The sequence below is a fragment of the Pleurodeles waltl genome, chromosome 10 (genome assembly GCF_031143425.1).
Source record: "Pleurodeles waltl isolate 20211129_DDA chromosome 10, aPleWal1.hap1.20221129, whole genome shotgun sequence".
Classification (NCBI taxonomy): Eukaryota; Metazoa; Chordata; class Amphibia; order Caudata; family Salamandridae; genus Pleurodeles; species Pleurodeles waltl.
The window spans coordinates 531845490-531868565 of record NC_090449.1 but is presented as its reverse complement, the minus strand read 5'-3'; the positions used below and the strand labels follow the sequence as shown (position 1 = coordinate 531868565).

The 23076-nt window shown below is 42.1% G+C and overlaps 1 protein-coding gene across 2 annotated transcripts in view; it reads right to left on the bottom strand.

Moving 5' to 3' along the window:
* PTH1R (parathyroid hormone 1 receptor) overlaps positions 1-23076 on the bottom strand; it is a 729171-nt gene that overhangs the window by 114421 nt on the left and 591674 nt on the right. For both annotated transcript variants that reach the window (XM_069210957.1, XM_069210958.1), the window contains exons 6-8: positions 7565-7659; positions 2818-3004; positions 1531-1684 (exon numbers count right to left, since the gene is read on the bottom strand). In XM_069210957.1, the coding sequence (XP_069067058.1) occupies positions 1531-1684; positions 2818-3004; positions 7565-7659 (436 nt within the window). The remainder of the gene's footprint in view (positions 1-1530; positions 1685-2817; positions 3005-7564; positions 7660-23076) is intronic.

Sequence of the window (23076 nt, the reverse complement as noted above, 5' to 3'; positions counted from 1 at the left end):
CCTACACCCAGAGTTTATGACCTAAAACTCTCTATACCAACAATGATAGACAGGGTTTTGAGCCAAAAAGTACATGTTTGTGGCAGCCACTAAGAAGGAGAAATGTTTTATTTATCCTAATATTTAACATTTGAAATAGGTGCTTCACTCTACAGCATACATTTAATGTGGGAAGCATGTTAAAGTATGCCTAAGCATGTTATTTTGTAGTACTTAACCTTTTATACACATCAGGTACACACCCTTTGCACTATAGTGCAAAGGTGTGTGTGTGTGTTTGTGCTACTAACCCTGTGGGGACTTGGGCGCGGTAACACACTCACGCTGTGGGGACTTGATTGCACTGTGGGGACCTGAACCCAGGTACCCAAAAAGACAATTTATTTTGAATGATAAGAAATGGCTTCAGGAACATCTGTGTCAATATTTACAACATTTTAAAAATTGCCTTTTGGGGATCTGTGTTTCATCAAGTGTGTTTATATTTTTGCTCCGCTCTGCCCCAGTAGACAGGAGGTTGTACTGCACTCTTAAAACACACTTTACATTTAAACACCCTATGTGTGTGTGTGTGCATGTGTGTGTTTGTGCGTGTGTGAGGATAGGCAGCCTGAAAAAGAGCTAGTACTAGATAAGAGAGTGCAACATCATACATTTGTAGATAGAACACTATCTGGCTCTTTCTTCCTAGTGCAACAAAGTGCAGCATCTTTTGTTGCTGTGCTGCATTATGCTACAAATTAATAATTCTCCCCCAGAGTTCTGTTAGTATATAAGCAGATTTCGAATAAAACAAATTTAATCCTCAGTCAGACAGTTAGTTGCTGTCACATGGGGATTTTCGGCAACAAAACATGTTGTAGCAGTATTAGAGGATAAACGCTACATTAACAGTGTAGTCCTCATCATGTTCAGGGATAGGCTGGGTTGTAGTGCTGATTAAGCTCGGTTAGTAGGCACCACCATTTAAAGAAAGCCAGATGTCTCAGGCAAATACTGCTCAATGAACAAAAGTCCCTTGACACAACAGTCACTAACGATTTAATCCTCACCGAAGGATCTCATATGAATGGTAATAGCATCTGAACAAGGTCTTCCTCTTTCCACTAGTTAGAGGCATGATATCCCTTGGTGTTGCAGTATTGGCTAGAATTTGCATGAAATGAAATCATTGCCCAGAGTAAAATAGCACTTTGCTCATCATATTCCGATAATTGCTACAGGACTTGAAAGGTGGCCTTCATGGTGTTCCATCCATTTGGGCAGTGATGTTTCCTCCTCGCTGGCCATAAAGAGCCAATGGCTGGAATAACAGCTCACTCAGCCATTTTTGCTATCTACCAAGATGAAGAGGAATTTTCAGGCATAATTTCTCTCTAACACAGAATTACTACCCAACTGGGAATCCTACCACTTGCTTTGGTGGGTGGATGACGTCCTGTAATAAGATTCATTTGTTTTGCTCTAGTAATATGAAACATAAACTAGTTTTCATAGTAATAGTGTTAAATGAAAACAGGAATATCTTACCCCAGCCAAATAATGTGAATCCCCAAAGATATTTTTTGTCTGAGAAAAAGGCCATGAAGATAAGGCTGTGGAGGTAGAGGCCTTCCACAAGAATCCAGTAGTAGTTGGTAGTCAGGAAATAGAGGAAGAATGTAACAGCTATCTTGCAGCCAACCTGAAAACACAATATGAAACAGATTAGGGGAATCAGATGATACTGATAAACAATAAATTATGATTACTTGAGGAGCAATAGGAGAAACATCTTGCAAAACTGAAATGGGAGGACTGGGTGGTGTCTATCCTCAAGAATGCAAGGAGACAATAATGTCAACATATATGCTGTTCAGCTTTCATGCAATCATTATGGACAATCTCCTTTTGCATTTTCTGTTTCCAATCATTAATCAATTATGCATCAACACAAAAAAATCCCCAAATATTTACTGATTCATTGGAATGGAAATGCAGGTATTTACAAAGCGTATTTAAATTTTCAGATTATAAATCACTTTTTTTCTGTGCACTGATTTTTTTTTAAGTGAATTTTTTTTTTTAACACTGCACATGTGATTTTTGGGATTTATTACATGTTTGACCCAAACTGGCTGATTTTTCTATTTGTGATTCAATTTTACCTTTCCATAACTGTTACACAAATGCATAGTCCCCAAACCAGTGACAGCTTTACAACTGTGTTTAGTAATTTGCACTCGTCTTAAATTTCTGGAGGCTTCTTAGAAAGCAATATTGACTCAGAAAAAATGCAAAGGTTCTTATGATGAATACTTGCAAAAGGATTTTCGCCAATCACAAACATTTGTCTTTTTTGGAATCTTACATTTATTGTAGTGGACTTACAAGTGTCCTTTGCACCAAGAGGTAGGTTCACAAAGATTTGCTCAGAACAAATTTAAGAAGGTATGAAGAGTCTCGTATTTAGAGAAACTATCTAGTACCTTATTGACAAAAGCCTTGTTTGAGCATACCTGACATGGTTATCTAGAATATTTACTAGATCAAATCATTATGAAGCATATTTACACATCAACCTGCTACAGATGCTTCAGCCATCTCCAGCTTTACTCTAACATATCTTTGAATATGGTCTAAGATAACACATGTAAATATGTTCGCCACACAGCATTGTGCATGTGTTATGCTGCACTCTCTCCAGCATATGAAAGCTCAGAGGGGCAGTGCATGCGCTGGAGAGAACACATTATCTAGCCAGTGTAGCCTCATTCAAAATTTAATGAACCAGAAAATGCAAATTGAACTGATCAATAATAGCTCCCAATCACTCACAAACTGTGACTTGTCTGGAAGAAAAGGTTGGGTGAGAGACTTCAGATCTTCTTCAGAAATTCGGTCCATCTCCTCGAGAGCAGATCCAGAATACAGGACCGCATCCTTCACAAAAATACTGACAGCTCGCAACATGAAGGAGACAAACAGGTGCATGTGGATGTAATTTCTAGTGCAGTGCAGCCGCCTGTAGGAAAACAGGATGAAGGAATGGTGGACACAGGGATGTTTCAACAAAGATTTATTAACAGTAATATCATAAGCAGCACAACCCAGCAAAGCGTCATTCCATGAAGACAGTCCAGTCATTTATAAATGACCATACTGAGGCCCACAGCATTAAAATTAAACATGCTTATCCAAGTTACAAGAACTATAACATGTCTGACCCGGTAACTAATAGCCACTCATTACAAAAGGGAATATCAGTAATTTCTTTGACACAAGATTGAGATTATTTTCTGAATAAAACCTCCCCCACATAAATACTTCCATAATACTCCCTTGCAGTACTTTTGGGTTCATGTCTGGAGGCCTGGCCCATATGGAGTAGATTCTTGTGGAGAATGGTAATATTACAATGCTGACTAACCACTTAACGTTATACCTCATTTTGTTCACGATCAATTTATTTTTTAGCTGCACATATTGGACAAAACTGAAAAAGTGACAGACAGTTTAACAAACTAAAGGATAAAAAAAATCATAATAAATTCATAAAAGGCAAAAGGAAGAAGTTCATATGGGGTACAAAAGCACTGAAATGTTTCTAGAAGCAATGTGGTCTACTATTAAGGCCCACAGTGTATACAGCTTTGTTGGTTTCTGCCAATTTATGTAGTTGGCTTGGTGTCCATTTGGCAGACTTCTGATGCTATGGCATAAAGAAAATTAGAATGAAACATGTTGGACTTGGCCTTCTCCACAGGATTACCCCCACAAATTTTGCCTTAACCCTCCTGTTTTTTTAACCAGTTTTATACTTTAGGACACTGCACACTTTACCACTGCTAACCAGTGCTTGTGATCTCTTCTTTTCAACAAGGTGAAATTGGTTTACACCCAATGGCAGCATTTAATTTACTTATATGTCCATACTAAATTGGTACTACAGGGGCCCAGGGCCTGTAGCCTAAATGCTACTAGAGGGTCGGCAGCACTGATTGTGGCAGAAATTGAGTAGCCTTTTAAACATGTCCCAGACTTACGACTGAGGCTTGTGTGTGCAGTATTAAACTGCAGTTTTGACCCTGCAAAATAAACCTTTTGCCAGGCCTAAACCTTCCTTTTTAATACATATAAGTCACACCTAGATTAGGCCTGAAACAGTATTTATTGCAGGATGCTTGTATTTATAAAGGTGGCCAAGTATGTTTACGTTTCACATGTTGTACACATGGCAGTTAGCCTTTGTGTAGTCCTCTATGACAGTATTATGATAGAGGCTCTGGGTACTGGCAGGATGGACCGCACTAGCTTTGGGGGAGCAAAGCTGTCATCTACCACACCTGCACTTCAAAGGCACTCGCCCAGCTCACACACCAAGAGTGTCACACTAGCCTATTGTGCCCACAGACAGAATGGGAGCAGAGAAGGAAGGCAGGAAATTCCTGACACCTCTGTAGAGGGAAACTCCAGAAGCTTCTCCCACTTCAACATGGCCACCAGGTATAAACTACACTTCAGTACACTCTTTGACCTGTGGACACTACAGAAGAAGGATGCCCTGCTGCTTGAGGCCTGCCATGCTTGCTGAGAAGGAAGACTGGACCTGTGCTCCTTCATCCCAGGTTGATTGACTCCAAGGTTCAGCTGACTGACCTCCTGCTCTGCTGAGACACAATACGATCCAGAAGCCGCCTTGCATATGCCAAGTTGACCTGCTGCCTGTACCTGCAACTGAAATTGCCCAAGCCCTGCTGGCGTCTGCAAGAGTGTCCTTGATCCCAAAGAGGTTCCTCCTCAGGTCCTGGGCCCTTGGTTGGCATCAGAGTGCACTCCTCTGACTCAAAAAGGAGACATCCTGAAGGTTTTGCCTCCTTGCGACCACTAATGGGCTTGTTTTTGCCAAGATCTTGCCCCAAGCACCAGCCATCAATATGAAGCCAACTCTTCGTGCTACAGTGATCACCAGCGATGACCAGCAAAATGTAATCTGCATTTTGCACTACAGTATCAACAACCTGAAGTGACTTCCAGCATGAAGCTCCAGCAACGACTATCTGTGGCAACCAACATAAACTTCATGCGATGGTGATGACCGTCTGCGATGGCTGGCTGATTTTCATGCTACAGTGATGACCAAGCGTGATGCTCTCCCTGCTTGTCTCTGCCTCCTCCACCATGAGAGGAACATGTCACCCAGGACTTCAGAAGGCAAGCTTTTCAGCAGGAATAACCTAGTCCCTTTATCTGGCCTGTGCTTCATCATAGTTGTCTGAACTTGTGACTTTCACCTTGTCCTTCACAACCAGATAACGGTGAGTAACGCTTTGAGGTTTTAGGCTCTGTACTTTCCTGAAATCATTAAAATTGCATTTTTCTGGTTTACTGATTTGATTTTTGTCATTTTGGACTCTGATAACTTATTAAATCGCATTCTAATTTTATAAATTGGTGAGGTATTCTTCTTGTGCTATGTTTTCACTTTATTACTGTTTGAACACCGCATAAATGTTTTACACTTTGCCTCTAAGTTAAGCCTGACTGCTTTTGTGCCAAGCTACCAGATAGTTAAGCACAGATTAATTTATCAACTGCTTGTGGTTCACTCTGACAAGGATTGTGGCTGTTGCTAGAGTAGAGGTTCACTCCCCTCAACCAACAAATCAATTTCTCACAAAACACCTCTAAAATTAGCAAAGCGGTACCAATGTAGGGATTTCTTGGCCGCTTCACTTCGACGATAAGAGCATGTCAGCAGTTGGTAGAGGTCATGAAGAGTTGGTGTTATGTATTTCACATGGCCAGTAACTTCTGCAGGATGATAGCATTCCTTCCCTAGCCCAAGTGGAAACCTTTGGCCCAGAAATTCCCTTTAGCCTTATTTAGACATGAGTACTGACTGGGGTCTCTAACGTTGCTCCACGAAGTCCTGGCCAATATTTTCCAAATATCCTCAAGGATGAAGTATGCTGGCAAATTATATGAATTGGAGCTATTTACATATTGACTAGTTAGCATGTTTCCTGGATGAACATTGCACACAGGAAATACAGTCGAAGTACTTTGGGTCATGTAACCAAATGCATCTTGTAATGTTTCAAGTGTCATATTTTTTTTTAAATAGAATACATTAATGTCACTGAGGATGTGATGTTAGCTCAGCTGTCCTCTTACATTTGATATGTATTAATAGGTATGACTGTCTTAACACTTAACACAGAAGAGTTTCTGCATATCAAAATCCAATAAAATGTAAACCTCACACTCATCTGTGAAAGTGTTTTTGGGCCTGAAACAATTTATGGATAAGAAAGTAGTGCTAAAGATTTTGAAAACGTTGAGTGATGATAAAGTCACTTTATCCCTACGGCAAAGACAGAGATATTGGGATAGTTTGCATGTTTTGGAGGAAAATAGATGCTAATTATATTTGTGCATCTATTTTGCTTAGCTTGTCTCGATTAAAATGACACCCAGGGCTTCATCAGAAGTCACATGCCAATCCCCATTCAGCACACTGGCGGAATCAGAATTTCCAGATCAGTGCTAACTTGAGAGTATTTAACTTATCCTGCTGAAATGGACTGGCTAAAAAAATATGTTTGCTATAGAAACATTGATTCCCCTATGTAATTAGCCACAATCTCATATTCATTAGTTTTCCTGCTCCCTAATGCAAAAACTGTTGACCACTGGCTGAACTGAGTCTCTCACTGTTAAACAGGGACATGAATTCCCTCAAAAAGTTAAACTTCACTCACTGGAATTAATGTGAACTGAGCTGGTAAAATTATTGCGTGAGGTTACTTTTTATTGCAGATATATATGTCAAGAAAAGGGGTTTTGTTGAGGCAGAAGCAGAATGTGGAACTTTGTGTTTTGAACATCTTGTTTGCTTTTTTTACTCAAATTGCATTTCTACATTTGCAGGCTCTCAATGCAGGAGGAAGTAATGAATGGGGTCTAGGGTGTTATTAACCTCCCACTTTTAGCAGCATGAGCTGGGTTGAGTGTCACTAGGCAGTTCTGTGCAACAAGGAACGTTTAAGTTATTGTTTATGGTTCCTTTTGCTTAGATTGAGAACCCTGGTCTCGAAGAAGATCTCAAAAATAGGACCTCTTGTGGTAGAAGAATGAGAAGGATGGTTGAATAGGAGGAGAGAGGATAAATGCAGGGATGAATGGACAGAGGATCGGTGGAAGATTGATGGATAGATGTATGAGAGAACAATGAATGGATGGAGACAAAATCTAGAAGATGGATGGAAGAAAAGAAAGAAGCAACGATTGTTTGATGAATGAATGGAGAGAAAGATAGATGGCAAGAATTCCGGATTCATGATAGTTAAACAGGGGAGGAAGGAAAAAGACAAAGAAGGACGGACAGAAGAAAGGACTAAATACTGAAGGAAGGGTGGAGAAAGGAACTTTAAGAAATTCAGAATTCCCTCAAGGGGACCAATGACCCAAACAACTGCTGGGTTTGCCTGCCTCAACCTCTCACCCAGAGCTATCTGGAATATGGTTCAAAGTGGGGAGTATTTTTTTCTGACTGCTCCTTTGAACAAGCTGATCCACTTACCTGAAATATCCTAGAATAAGGACGGCGACTGTCAATGATCCCAGGGAGATGGAGTATCCCACGGTGTATATAAGATAAAGGCGATCAAAGACCTCCTGTAGAATGACAAAATGGGAATTGCTGGTAAGATCATTTCTAACCAATTACAAATTCATTTTCCTGCTAAGATTGTCTTTGGCAAAGTTAGAATTCAGTTTCCTGCAAACTTCACTCTGGCAAAGCTTAAGGAGCAGAATTTTAGGGGTATGTGGAAGTTGGAAACATGCTGTGCAGACGAAAACAGATGCTCATCGATCTGTGAACTAGATTGGAGACATTACTTACAAAAGAAACAGGTACTTTACTGTGCTTTAGTAAGTACATGTAACTTTCAAGCAGTGGGTTTCGAATGTGATTCAAAGAGAGTGTTTTACAAACTTAAGTGGAGGTTTGCTTGAAATGATTAGACTGGGCAATGTACCTATTTCAGGATCCTGGGTCAAATGTCATTTAAGGTTTTGAGTAGTTAGTCTGGTCAAGTTTTGGTTTTGTGCCAGAAGAACTAGAGATATGAGAGACTCTCCCCCTAAAAGGTACCAGCTTGCTTGGAGGCAATCGAATTCCAGTGAAATGCACAAAAAATGTAAATGTCAATTTAAGGGTCCCAAGTAAAACATGAAGAAAAACATTTTTGAATGTGAAAAAAGGTGTGAATTTAAGTAAAATATCAAATACACTGTGCACGCTCTGATTTTACAGGTTTTTACTATTACACAGGAGTGGGTGCTCAGTTTTGCATTTCCATCTCAATGAACTAAATGTCAGAGTCATCATGTTATGGTATTATTGTATACAGCATTGATGAGGCCTCATTTGATGCATAGCACTATGTTTTGGAGACTGCACTCCAAAGGTGTAAAGAGTTATAGCGTATATAATAGAAGTTGCAAAATGTGGCCAAGGAATAAACATAGTATTGGGTTTAAGGGTTTTTGTGCTGAAAACCAATAGTAACAACAATTGAAACTCTGAAGGGGAATTCTAATGAGCGATACGGGATTACATAATGGTCATAAATGTTTGAAACAGCATCACAGCAGAAAAGGAGAGAGCTCTTCTATGGAGGAGGGAGTAAATGAATGATCATTGTTAAAGTTAGAGACCACCTAGGCCTGTGCCTAGTATAAGCAGTTTAATGTACAAGCTGGATGGTCTTGTGGATTTTATAAACAAATGCAGACATATAGCGCACACACACACACACACACACACACACTCAAACACACACATGTACAGACAATAATACATGAAGGAAATCACAGCAAATTACCCTCATGAACATTAACTTTTAAATGAGAAGCATCTGCTAATTTCACACCTTGAGAACCTTACAAGCACAGAAAGTTCTGTGATCTTCTAGAACGTTCATCAAGAGTTTTCTCTACTTGCAAGTGTTCAAAATCTTCTTCAGAACGTTCAAATGTCGCTAATAAAAGCGCAGCTCGTAATCACTAATAATCACTTCCAAAATGTAATGTCTTTGTAAATTTAGCGACAATTAGATTTCACGTTCAGCTCCACTGCAATTTCAAACTCAAGAATATTGAACTGGATTTGAATTGTTAAAGCAAAAGATTGCAACTTCCTTCTTCTAGTCATTGGCAGCAAAATATGTCCGCTTAGGTGCTGTATTTTTTTGGCCTGGTACTCTTTTTCTCTTTGGTATTCTTTTTACTCGACCCTCATCATGACTGTGACTTTGACTTGGCTCTTCAGTCTTCTCAGTAATTGTTGGAGGCACTTGTACAGCTGGCACTGTTTACTCATTTGGCCAATTGTCTCTTGGTGCAACTTTTTTTATCTACAAGAACTGGTCCTTCGTCAGCATCCAAGCTTGCATGAGTCAACTGATCCTGTCTTAACCCTTTGTTACCAACCACTGATGTTGACTCACTCAGATCCCCCTCAGACCATACTTGTGATAAAGCAGCCACTTGTCCAGTGCCAACAGCTTAACTAACCTGATCCCTCTTGCTCATTGTAACTGGCCCTTCTGGAACAGGTGCTGTATCATCTAGGGACCTTGAATTTTGCGAGTGTGGCTCACATGTGCCCAGTTAGGGAGACCAGCGCACTTCACAGCTGCAGTAGTTATCAAAACCATTGGGTAGGGACCTTTACAAACACAGTTTCAAGCAGGATTTTCTTAAGTGTTTCTTCACCATTACCAATTCACCTGGACATAGGTCATGGCAAAGCTCCTGCTGTGGCTGTACGGTACCTTCTCCAACCTGACGAGACAAAGAACAAACCATGTCAGCCAGTCCTTTGCAATGATCCAGCACTAAGGCATCTGTAATGTTCACAAGAGAACTTGAAGGCAAAGCTGGCTATCTCATGGCTCTTCCCACTATGGTTTCATATAGGGATAAATCAGTCTTCCTGTCAGGTGTACTGCAAGACAAGAGGCAATGTGTCTGGCCATTTCAGAGTGTTAGAAGCACATATATTTGCCAGTCTAGACTTCAGGGTACCAATAACTTGCTTGACCAGTCCAGAAGCCTCAGGTCTGTAGCTGAAATGTAATCTTTGCTCAACTTGTAATGCTGCACATAATACTTTCAGGACCTCACTGTTGAAGTGAGTTTCTTGGACCAAATCTAGGGAAGTCGGGAATCAAAACCTTGGTATCAACTTCCTAAGTAACAGCTTTGCTGAGACTGTAATTTCTCCTGGTTGGGTAGACTTCAACCCAACAGAAAAAAAAATACAATGACTAAAACTTATCTCAGTCCATTGTACACAGGCAACTCTATGCAATCCAGCTGCATCCTGTTGAAAAGTCCTCCTGATCTACCCACGTGGCTCAGTGTGACAACTGTGCCTTTTCCTACATTCATCTGCTGGCACGTGACACACCTGTGACACACAGCTTCTACTATCACTCCGAATCTGGGATTGAACCACTTCTGTTTAAAATGTTCTGCGCTTTGCATCTCTACCTACGTGTGAATGTCCATGATAGTGTTCAGCCAGGGGTGACAACAAGCTATTCGGCAACACTGCTCTTCCATCACTTGAAACCCAAATATCATCCTCATTTCACTTGACACATCCTGCTCTAACCCAACTTTGCTGCTCCTCTTCTGTTACTTCTTCTTGCAATTTCTTAACTTCCTTCCAGGTATCAGCTGCAGGTAACAGGAAATTCTGACTTGTCTCATCATTTGTAAAATTGTTCCACTCTCCATTAAAGGAGGTACAACTTAGGGCTCAATATCTTGCCAGCTCGTCAGCATTTGTATTTGCCAAAGTTACATAGTCAGTAGATTTCTTATGAGCGGCACAATTGACAGAAACAATTTCTGCAGGCAGTTGCAATCCATTCAACAGATTATAAGTTTTATCTCCACTGCAGGTAGGGAATCCAGTGGAGAGCATAAACCCTCTCTGGGACCACAACTGTCCAAAATCATGAACAACACCAAAACAATAATATAAGTAAAGATTGTCACTTTCAGCTATTCAGAAAAACAGCATGCTCTAGTAAGCACAACTAATTCAGTTACTTCTAGAAAAGACTCCTCAAAGCCAGAAACTTCAATCACACCTGAGACTGAGCAAACTGCATAACCAGCTCCCAAGGTACCATTGTTAGCTCTTAAACAGGAGCCATCAACAAACATGACATTGGCCCTCATTATTACCCTGGCGGTCCGAAGACCCCCAGGGCCGGTGAGCCGGTGTCACCACCCTCTATGGGCCGGCGGTCAATACTGCCAAATTAGGAGTTTGGCTGAAGCCAAACCACCGACCCTCCTGGCGGTAGCAGCGCTCTGTCCTGTTCCCTGCCGGAAAACCCCTGGATGCATTTCTCACCAGTGAGAAATGCATCCGAGCACCTCCAGCATGGCGGATGGCATGATACCGCGAATGTTATCACGAAGCTGGAGACAGCTAGAATTTTTCTGCCAGTCGCTCTGCCAGAAAAAGCTGTCAGTTTTGCGTGCTGGTGAAAGGAACAAGCATTCCTGTAATCAGGATACATTCGCACACACGTCCACATACCCTCACACATGCGCTCACATACTCCCACACAAAAACACTGAACTCATGCATGCATTCACTCCCCCTCCTGCCAGTGCATACATATTTTCACACTACCCTCCCCCAGCGTATGCATACATTCACACACCCCTCCCCTAGCGCATACATACATTCATACCCCCTCCCCCTGCACCACATACACACACTCACCCCTTCCATCTGCTCAATCGCACTCATGCACTCAATCGCTCACACCAGCAGACATGCACCCACACACTCACCTCATCCACAAACACTCATTCACCCCCTTCCTCCCATCCACAAACACTCACTCCCCACCCACCCCATCCACAAACAATCACTCACAGAGGCAGACATGCACCCTCAAACACCCCCCTTCATTCACAACATTCACACACTCACACACGCAGACCCACACACACACACCCTTCCGTCAGATGATCCACTTACCTCGTCTATCGAGGAGGTTATCCGGGAGGGGACAGGTCCTGGCACTTCCACCACTGGCAAAGCCTTGCCATCTGGACACCGCCACACCATATCAGGGTTGTAATACGGTGTGCGGTCTCTTTTTGGTGTGGCGGTACTGGTGGCAATACCGCCTCTGCACCGCCAACCACCAGCACGAAAGGTCTTAGAACTCCACATGATTTCGAGCAGAAGTCAGAGATCAGTCATATTAGGGTGGCATTTTGACACCAGCGACTTCAGCTGTCTTTGGAAAAGACCGCCAAAGTCGTTATGAGGGCAATAGTCATTTTCAGTTAGTTGAATGTCTTGAATATCAGATCTTCAATTGGTGCACAATCTATCACATTGAGACAGTCATGCTCAACATCATCCACACATTCACTGGCATTTTCAACAGGGTTAGGCAACAGAGTGGAAGGATTCATAACAGTACATCTCTTATGGGTGACATTTGACTCAGAAAGTATGACCTACCCATAGCTGGTCAAATGCACACTGGTGAGAAATTAAGTCTTGGTTCAGGTTAATAATATTTCCACAGAATGGGGAATAAAAACATTCAGAGGGTGACCCATAATAATGCCTTCTCACTGTCCAGTGCTGACTCTTAGGACTGCAACTGCCTTAAAACAAATAGTCACCTCAGAGGCCAAAGGATCGAGGGAGACAGAAAAATATTCGACTGGTTAATTCACATTTCCATGCAACTAAGTCAAAACTGAGAGAGCCCACCCCTCTCGCAACAAAACAAAGAAAAACAATTGTTATAATTAGGCATTCCCAAAGTTGGGGTGTGACATAGGATTTCTCACAGCTCTGTGAAGGTTCATATGAAGTTGTCATCCAATGGCACCGATCAGACATATCTTTGTGTGCCACATCTGCAAAGGCTTGACCAAAAGGGAAAAGTTTGGAATCCTCTGGTGACAATAGCCAACCATTCCTAGGACCATTTGGAATTCTTTCTGAGTGGCAGGGGGATTCATTATTATTATTGATGAGATTCTTTCCTGTGATGCCTTCCTCACACCTTTCTCAATGTCATGACCTAAGCACAGGACTTCTTTCTTGCAAGACTGCAGTTTGGCTGGGGAAACACATGTCTGTTTTCTCCTAAATGATTCAAGACTGCAATTACATCTCTCCTGCATGGTTCTTATGTACTTGATACCACAAGTAGATCATCAATATACTGCACTAAGACTGAAAGCTAGGGCCATTTAGGGGACTCTGGATTCTTTTTCAAGATCTGATTAATGATGGACGGACTCTTGGTAGACCCTGGTGGAGATCAGCACCATGCCAAAACATGACTGCTGAATTTAAAAATGAAGAGGAATTAGCTTTCCTCAAAGAATGGGATAGAGAAAAATGCTTGGCACAGATAAATCATGGTGAACTATTCTGCTTCACATGGAATTTGGAATAAAATCACTGCAGGATTCGGGAACACAGGACAACATGGAATGGCGATTTCATTGATTTTGCTCAGGCCACGGACTATGCGATACTTTCCATTGGGCTTCTGCAGTCCTAGAATAGGAGCATTACATAGACATCCCATAATCTTTTTCAGGATACCCTGCTCACTGTTTGGTGAGTTATTCCAGCAATTGTCTCAGGTGTCATGTTATATGGGAGAATTACATGGACTTTCCTTAAATTCTTTCAGGATAACTTGTTCAATTAGACTGTTTATTAGGCGAGTTATTCTGGCTATTGTCTCAGGTGTCAATTTATATGAGGGAGTTTTTGGATACACTGCATTTGGCTTCACTGTTACTTTTACAGACTCAGTTCTTTTAACAAGTCTTATCTCTATCCCCAAACTTCAGGTGACACTGTGGGGGTCATTCTGACCCTGGCGGTAATTACCGCCATGGCGGAGGTCGGCGGTAGCACCGCCAACAGGCTGGCGGTGCACCGCTGGGCATTCTGACCGCGGCGGTTCAGCCGCGGCCAGAAACGGAAAGTCGGCGGTGTCCCGCCGACTTTCCGCTGCCCTTGAGAATCCTCCATGGCGGCGGAGCGCGCTCCGCCGCCATGGGGATTCTGACACCCCCTACCGCCATCCAGTTCCTGGCGGTTCTCCCGCCGGGAACAAGATGGCGGTAAGGTGTGCCGCGGGGCCCCTGGGGGCCCCTGCAGTGCCCAAGCCAATGGCATGGGCACTGCAGGGGCCCCCGTAAGAGGGCCCCAAAAAGAATTTCAGTGTCTGCCTAGCAGACACTGAAATTCGCGACGGGTGCAACTGCACCCGTCGCACCTTCCCACACCGCCGGCTCAATTCTGAGCCGGCGTCCTCGTGGGAAGGGTGTTTCCCGCTGGGCTGGCGGGCGGACTTTCGGCGGTCACCCGCCAGCCCAGTGGGAAAGCCAGAATGACCGCCGCGGTCTTTTGACCGCGGAGCGGTCTTTCGGCGGGAACCGCGTGGCGGGCGGCGACCGCCGTCCGCCGCGGTCAGAATCACCCCCTGTGTCTTTTAAATATTCGGGCAAATCATTACATGTCAGCATTGGGTACAATATGACAGTAGGGTTCTGCTTCACAATTTTATAGGACACATCCCCATCATTTGTCTGTTTTGTGATTCCTCTGGATGTGCAGCTAATAGAAAAATTTGCTTACACAGTAGGTCACGTCCAACCAATCTTACTGGACTTAAATCACAATCCACAAATCGGTGTTCATCTTCCAATGAACCTATTTTTACTGTGACAGATTCTGTTACAGTAGTCGTCAACTGTTTAATTGTCACTCCTACAACCTGTGTTCTCTTTCCTGAAAAGGGCACATTTGGTACTTCTACTGTTCTGATACAAGAGTGTGTAGCCCCTGGGTCAACCAGGAATGATACATGTGACCTATTACGTCTGCATTTATACAGGGACCAAGTTGATCTACTTCAAAGGATGCATCTACCATGCAATCCTCATCATCTGAGCTATCAGATTCAAGTGTTTGTGACAATTCCTCATCACTTTGATCCATTAGGGGAAACTGCAATGCTAACTGGTTCACATTTGTATTTGCAATTTGATTTAGATTCTCTTGGGGAGCAACCATTTGCTGTTGAGTCATCAGAACTTGTGGTATTTGAATCTGCTGTCCTTGGGTCATATTTACATTTTGCATTCTTGGTCTTTGAACTACCTGAATATGAACCTGATTATTACCTTGTACTTGAGCAACTTCATTATTCTATACCTAGTTATTGACATTATTAAGGGGTCAATCCCTTCTCCAATGGCCCAAATGTCCAAACACATGACATGGATTAGTTTTCTTCAAAGCCTGGACATCAACAACACCACTGATCTGATCTACTGAACACCACCTACTCTACCTCTAGGCTGGATAACATTAGTTTTCTGCTGTTGCAATCCTTGCATTCCACCAGTGTTCACCATCACTTGTGGGCTTTGACTAACTTTCGGTGCAGCTTTCAACTGCATGAGCATAGCCTTCTCTTTCAACTTTTTGTGCTTTACTTCCAGTTCATTACTGCAATATTTTGCATACTGCAGGATCTCATCAATCATTTTGCTCTGCCAACAAATCAAATGTTGCTGAATCATCTCATGTTTGTTTGGTTTCAATTCCTGAACAAATGTGAACACAAAATGACCCACACCTTTAGCTTCTATTGTTTCTATACCACTAAAAAGTTTGAACGTCTGTAACAATCTCTCATAATAGGCATGAACTGACTCCTTCAATTCCTGTGTCATCAATCAATACTCTGCCAATCAATGTCTTTCAGAGACACCTTGTTTTTCAAGAACTCAGTCACCTTGTAATACTTTTTCGGCACCCCTTCCGATGGTGCACCTGTTATTAGGTCTCTTGGGGGTTCACAGTCTGGCCAATCAACCTTAACTTTGCATTCAGTGCACAAATCACTCGGAACCAGAATGGCAAACAACGTATTCAAATCTCCCACAGGAATTTTGAAAGCTTCACAAACCTTTCTGTCTGATTGTACCATTCCACTGGTTTCTCTCTCAATCTGGGGTAGTCATTGGTGAATGACAGATTATCACTCCTAGTCCAGTGTACATGAACATAACCTCCTTTAGGAATCTCTCTCATGGGCAGCATTTTTACATTGGCCTCAGCTTGATTTGCTACTGGCAGAGACACATCTGGTTTTGCTCTCTTCTGATCCCATTTCTTCACCCATCTACCTTCTCACTTATCCATAGCACCCCATTTCTGAATGTACGTGATTAATTCCTTAATGTGCAATTTAATCCCAGGTGATCTCATATTGGCTATGGCCCTCATTAAGACATTGGCGGCGACGGCCGCCAAATGACCATCGCTGCGGCTAACATCCATCCGCCAAATTATGACCACAGCCGGATTTCCACCACAAGAAGGACGGAAATCCGGCTGTGGCAATATTGGCGGGTGGTGTTATGGTGGCTCTGCTACCACCACCAGCGCCATGCCATTAGACCGCCGCCAGCCGTATTATGAAAAATAATATGGCCTGGCGGTGTTCTGCTGGAGGTAGCAGCGCCCTGTCCCGTTTCCTGCCGGAAGACCGCCTGTAAGCAGGTAAGGTGGTTTTCTGACAGTGGAGGGGGTGGGTGGTGTTGTGTGTGTGTGGGGTTGTGTGCATGAATGTGTGAATGTGTGCATGAATGCAAATGTGTGTGTAGTGTTGTTTGCGAGTGTGCATGCATGTGTGAGAATGCGTATATGAATGGAAATGTGAATGCGTGTCTGTGTGTCAGTGTGAATGTGTGTACAGATGTGTGTGAGAATGAATGGATGCATGTGTGAATGAATGCGTGTATGCCTGTGTGAGTGTGTGTATGTGTGGTGCATTTCTACGAGTGTGCGTGAATGGGTGTGGGCGATCAAAAGGGGGTGTGTGGATGGGGGGTGGGGACATCTGGGGAGTGTTTGGGGCGTGGGTGAGCCTCCTACCAGTGACAAGGAAGGAATTCACTGCCACTGGTAGGGCCTATTGCCATGGTTTTCGTGGTGTTGTGAACGCCACAAAAACCATGGCGGTAGGCAGGGTCATGATACCTCCGGCAGTACAATAGCGGCTGCCGGACTGGAGATTCTTATCTCCAGCCCGGCGGCTGCTACCACCATGGCAGTCAAAATGGTATTGTGGCGGTATGTACCGCCAGCCTGTTGGCGGTACTACCACCACATTATCACTGACCGCCGAGGTCATAATGACCCCATAAATCTTTTGTACTAAATTCCAATCTATAACTTCACTTCAAGGGCTTTGATTTCTTCATATCCACCTCATATTTCTCAACTATTCCAGCTAATCTTTCATAAGCCTGTCCTGCACTTGGAGTATTGCCTTTGCACATGAATGCATGTGTAAGTTTCCCATTGGGCTAAGTCTAACATTCCTAATATGATTTTGTCTAATTCCAGTTTCAGTCTGGGAACACTCACTGATCTTTCACTCTCTGGGGTCTCTTCTGTTCTCACATTGCTGTTTGTTGTACCTGTCGCACCTTCAGGAATCAAATTATTTAACCACTCATTTAGCTGCTGTGCTGTGAAATCTCAGAAATGCATAAGATTATTCTGAGATATTTTTGCTCTTAAAGAACCTGCAGTCGGCTGATTTGTGTTATTAACAATAGACATATTCTCTGGCATGTTAAAGGGTACTCCTCCTTGTGGAGTGCTGCAATTAACTGTCAGGATCTGCTTTTGCCTGGGCACAAAATAAGGTGAAACTCTCTGAGGAAACCACGCATCAGGGGTAAATCATGTCTGACTTGTCATTGAGGTTGGATCTGCGTCCAACTGTGTTGCCGGGATGGAGAGAGCCCACTGCACATGTATTTTTGACTGGCCCGAGACGGCCGGCCGAACATACATGCACTCTGAGGGGGAGTGCTGAGCACTCCGCCTTGCTGCTCCTTAACCCTTTGGCCCCTTTAAAAGAAAAGGATAATGAACAAAGTTTATTATCCTTTTCTTTCAAAGGTTTTTGAAGCTGCTGGTGAGGGCGCAACACTCCTCCACATTATTGCAGGAACCACCATTGATCGCTTCCAGATGAACCTGGAGTATACAAGGGAACCATGGGCCCTAAAGTCACTGAAAATGTTAATGCACATGGGCCAAAACGATTTATATAAATCTGAGGACTTGTAATCCTACATTCTGTCCTGTTAAAACAGTACTGAAACTCTGTCCTGTTTGGAATGACAAAACATTTGGGATTGACTGACCTGGACTAAAGATTTGCACTGGTTGATGTGGAATAAAATTTGGCACAGGCAGATCTGTATAAGGTGTTTGCAATGTCTGGTTCACGTTAGAATTTGGCACAATCTAATCTAATTCCCAATAGTACTTGGCACAGGCTGAAATGTGGTAAACTCTGGCCTGTTTGATTTACTTCAGGAATTTGTGTCATTGAACTTGCAGGTGTACTTGGTACTATATGACTCGAGGTTCGTTCAACGGAGCAGAAGGAACATTTGGGGTAACATTTTGTGCAGCTTCACTTTTTGTTCCTATCTCAACCAAATGATACGGAGGCAGATGATTCAACAAGGTCTGATTTAAAAACTCTTCATCTGTATCACTCTTGCATGTCACTATCTTTTTATGCTCGGTAGCTGTTGTCTGCTCTGCCTTTCCTGTCTTTCTCACAGTTTTGTGTATAGTGCTTTCTCCATCTTCACTAGAAACAGCTGGATACAATCAAAGTCTTCAATTATGTCTGCTGTCCAAACTATCTGTTCTTCTTGCCTCGGAAAGTGTCTTTATTGATTTCTGCATTTTGTTCTCATAATATATTGTCATCTTCTGATGCACTGTTAATTCCCAAATACTAAGAGCTTTCTGTGGGTCTTGGAGGTGGTTCCAATTCATAAAGCACTCACCTCAGGTTATCTAAAATTCTTAAATCAAAAGTATCATAAGGGGTAAATGATAATGCAACTTCTTTCTCAGTAAACTTGCACCATTGAACAAGCAGCAAGCATGCATGAAAACCTTTTTGGATGATACATATTGACCTGGAGTACCTTCAGATGGGTGTCTAAATACCCTCTATAACTGGAATAAAAACATCTCCTTTTAGTGCACTTTTTAATGTTTTAAAGAACTTAAGTTTTAATCAAATTCAGTAAGTCACAATAACTGTATACCCGAATCAAAATGTAATTTCAGTCGCACAACCCTTTTCTATTGAGGTTCTCAACCAATATCAATGTGGCATTGCCCACCGATAGCAGCACGGCTTCACACCATCGGATCAATACCAGCATGGCACACAATGACATCACATTCGCTTCTTTCAGCAATGCAGTTGCTTTTCAATTGTCTCTTGCACAATCCCTCACAATGCAAAACGTTTGCAAGCAAAAACCAATAACCTGTCTACACACTACAGGATAGGAACTCAAACACTTCAAAGCTGTATGAAGATACTCTTTCTGCCTATAGCTTTCAGAATTATATAACAAGTGTAACTTGATCAGCAATCCTCACTCCAGTTGATACAGATTGTCCATGCACACTCAGGATTCACTTAATACCATCTAAAACTCACACTCACTCAAGAAAAACTATTGACACTGTGAATGACATCTCATGACAAGCACCTCACTGCAGACAATAAATTAACCAAGTGTCTTCTACACTTGTGCGTTATCCTGGGATCTTAGGCCACAATAGACCAGTCAACACCAACAACAATAACCGTGGACATTTTGTAGCAATAAGTGCCTCATTCACACAAGTGTGATGATTCCGCAAAACACTTCACAATACCACACTTTACAACAATCTTCAGGCCAAAAGCAATGCAAGAACAAAACCCTATTACTACTCACACATCCATCTTTTGCAGGAACAATTGTGGAACCTCATCAGACTTCAGAACAAACCATGGGACAGAATTTGGGTGGGCAGAAATTGGACTTGACAATAGCATGGGATCAATACTATCTCCCGAACAGTACACTTGAATGGTTCTCTCCCCTTGTGGGGTAAACCATCAATCTGCTACCAGATCTGCTGGAGCATTTTCTTCCTTCGCAGGAATCAGTGCCCAATGAGGTAAACAGATCTTTGGAACCAGCATAAGGGTGTGGAAAAACTGGATAAACAAATTTCAGTACAAACCATTTACATTAGACAGTATGACCCATGTGGCCATAAAAGGAAAACTCTAGTCGGGAATAGAGTTAGGGAGTTTTATCACAAACGTAAGCTCAAAGTAATGTAGACAATGCTCAAGACAAAGATATAAAGATGCAGGATCACCAAGGGTTGACCAAGGTGACAAAATAAGTTCAGGCAAACTAACATTAAGAGAGCTAAACACTCAACAAATATGATACAGAACATCAGTAAAATTGCCTTATGTACAGAAAACACATATTGCTCATGTTTTAAAAGCATTAAGGCAATTCAAATCATCGAGGTTCAGCTACTTGGGCAAGTTAAAAAACCTACAGACTAACCAATCTGGGAATAATGTGCTGAGCTGAACACATGTGGGCAAAAGACAAAAAGGGCAAAAAGACATTTTGAAAAAGGTAATCTTGGGCAACAGGTCACTAACTAAAATGGGCAAAAAGTAAGAAAAAGGAAAAGCCTCAGCATACCAAAAGCCTGGTCAAGAGTTTTCTTCTTTGGGTTAGGGAGAAATCTCTAATTCTCAACAAGGCATTTCAAAGGGTCAAGGGGAGAAAGGACAATACCTCTCAAAGCCCAAAGGACTCACCATGAAGGATACAGGGCAAAAGGATTCTACTTCTTCTCTTTGTGGATTCTGACCAAAGTCCAACTAGGCATTGATGTATTAAAGTTCACAGATCAAGATGATTTGACAGATCATCTGTCCATCTGAATTGGTAGCATTCAATAGAAATCAACCATGCTACTCCAACTTGAAACACTGATATAATTTCCCAGGTCTGTCATGAAAACTGTATCCATTTGTACTCTTCCACAGTTGAGGATGTTCCTTTCTCAAGGATGACTTTCCAAACTAACTATGTGTTAAACAGTAAGGAGCATATTTATACTATGTTTGTGCATCATTGTTTTTATGCAAAAACGGTGCAAAGTTAACTCCATATTTATATTTTGACGCTAGACCAGTCTAGCATCAAAATATAGGAGTTAACGTCATTTTTTGGATACATGTACCTACCTTGCGTCAATGAGATGCAAGGTATGCATTTCTGTCCAAAAAGTGACTCTAAGCCCGTAGCGCCATATTTATCCCCCGTGCAAAAATAGTGCACGGGTGGAGGCAGGACTAAATAATGGTGCTAAGCCCGTTTACCCACACCAGAGAGACACCAGAGGATGAGGGACTCCATCCCAGTTAAGTAGGGTAAGTATTGGTAAGTATTTTTTTTTTAAATATCTAAGTGCCATTGGGGGCCCTAACATGGGGTCACCTGCATGGCAAGGGGTGCAATGGCCATGCCCTTTGCTAGCCATTGGGGTGGTGCGCATGACTCCTGTCTTTGCTAAGACAGGGCTCATGTGTTATGGATGGTTGTGCATCAGGAAATGACGCTAGGCTGGTTAATGGCATTTTTTTTTGCCTTTAACCAGCCTTGCGGCATTTTTTGAGGCAAAACCCCCTTCACCCCTACTGCCATCCCCACCCGGTTAACGTAATTTGTTCTGACGTTAGCCCAATCTTAGCGCCGGCTTGGCAGCATTCCTTAAATTTGGTGCCCCGCAGGCACCTTGGAATGACGCAAGCTAGTAGTAAACTTTTTGACACAAAAAAGCGTTAGCGCAGTTTTGCACCAAAAAGTATAAACATGGGCCTAAGTGTATATTAACAAGGTTGCATTCTCATGGGAACGAAATCTGGAAGGAAGGTACTCGCTAGGAAAATTACTTGACATTTTCTGCACAGTCACGAATACAGGCCTCGCAGGCCTCACTTAGGCTAATAATAATACAAGTGAAATAAAACAGCACAAAAATACATTCAAATAAAACACATTTTGATATGTAAACTATAAATTCAGCATTAATAAAGTTTCATTAGCTTTTATGCTACAGTAACTTTACAGCAAAGAAACTTTGTCAATACATTTCCATTAATGTGGTGCAGAACTGTGTTTCTCTACATTTGCACATGAATTTCAAACACTTATCATAAAAAATCTAAAGTTGTTTCATTACAAACTATTAGGTTAGACTCTGAAATACAACTTGATGACAGACTAATTCTTCAAACGTGTAATTTAATCTTGATACCACTTAGCTTTCAGTGACTATTCCAAGGTGAATGTACTCTAAGGTGGGTTTTCAGAGCATCATTTTACAATCAATCTAATATTATTGTGATTAACAAAATGCATAAACTGTCATGTACAGATGATTACTGGATCACGATTGACAGTGCAAAAATTTCTGCTACCTATCGTTCAATAGGTGAGCATTCAGAATACACATCCAAACCATAAAAGGTTAAACACAAATCCACTTCTTCAGGATTTCAGTGCTTCTGAAGGGTTAACGAACATAAAAATTTTATAAAAAAAAATAAAAATCTTTATTAGAGAATGTATTTGGCTGGATTCATTTGTGGGAATTCCATCCCAAAGACTAAGGGGCATATTTATAATGCCCTAGCGCCACTTTTCACCACATTAACGTAATTATTTTTATCATTAATGTGGCCCAACGAGGCCAAAATCCCTGCGCCTTATTTACTGGGTGGCACAATGCATGCATGCCACTCTGTAACCCTTTGCACTACGTTATGGCTCCACCAGGCATAATGTCTGTAGAGGGGGCGTTCCCCCATTAGGGGAGCTATAAAAATGGCATAAGGAAATCTATAGGATTTCCTTGCACCATTTTTTACAGCACTTTTAACGCCTGCACAAGAGCAGGTGTTAAAAGGGGGCTTCCATTCTTTAGAATGGGGCCTTATGTACTCAGCAGGAACAGAGCCAATATTTTGGCACAACTTCTGCAGAGTACATCAATAGCATCATGAAAAATGA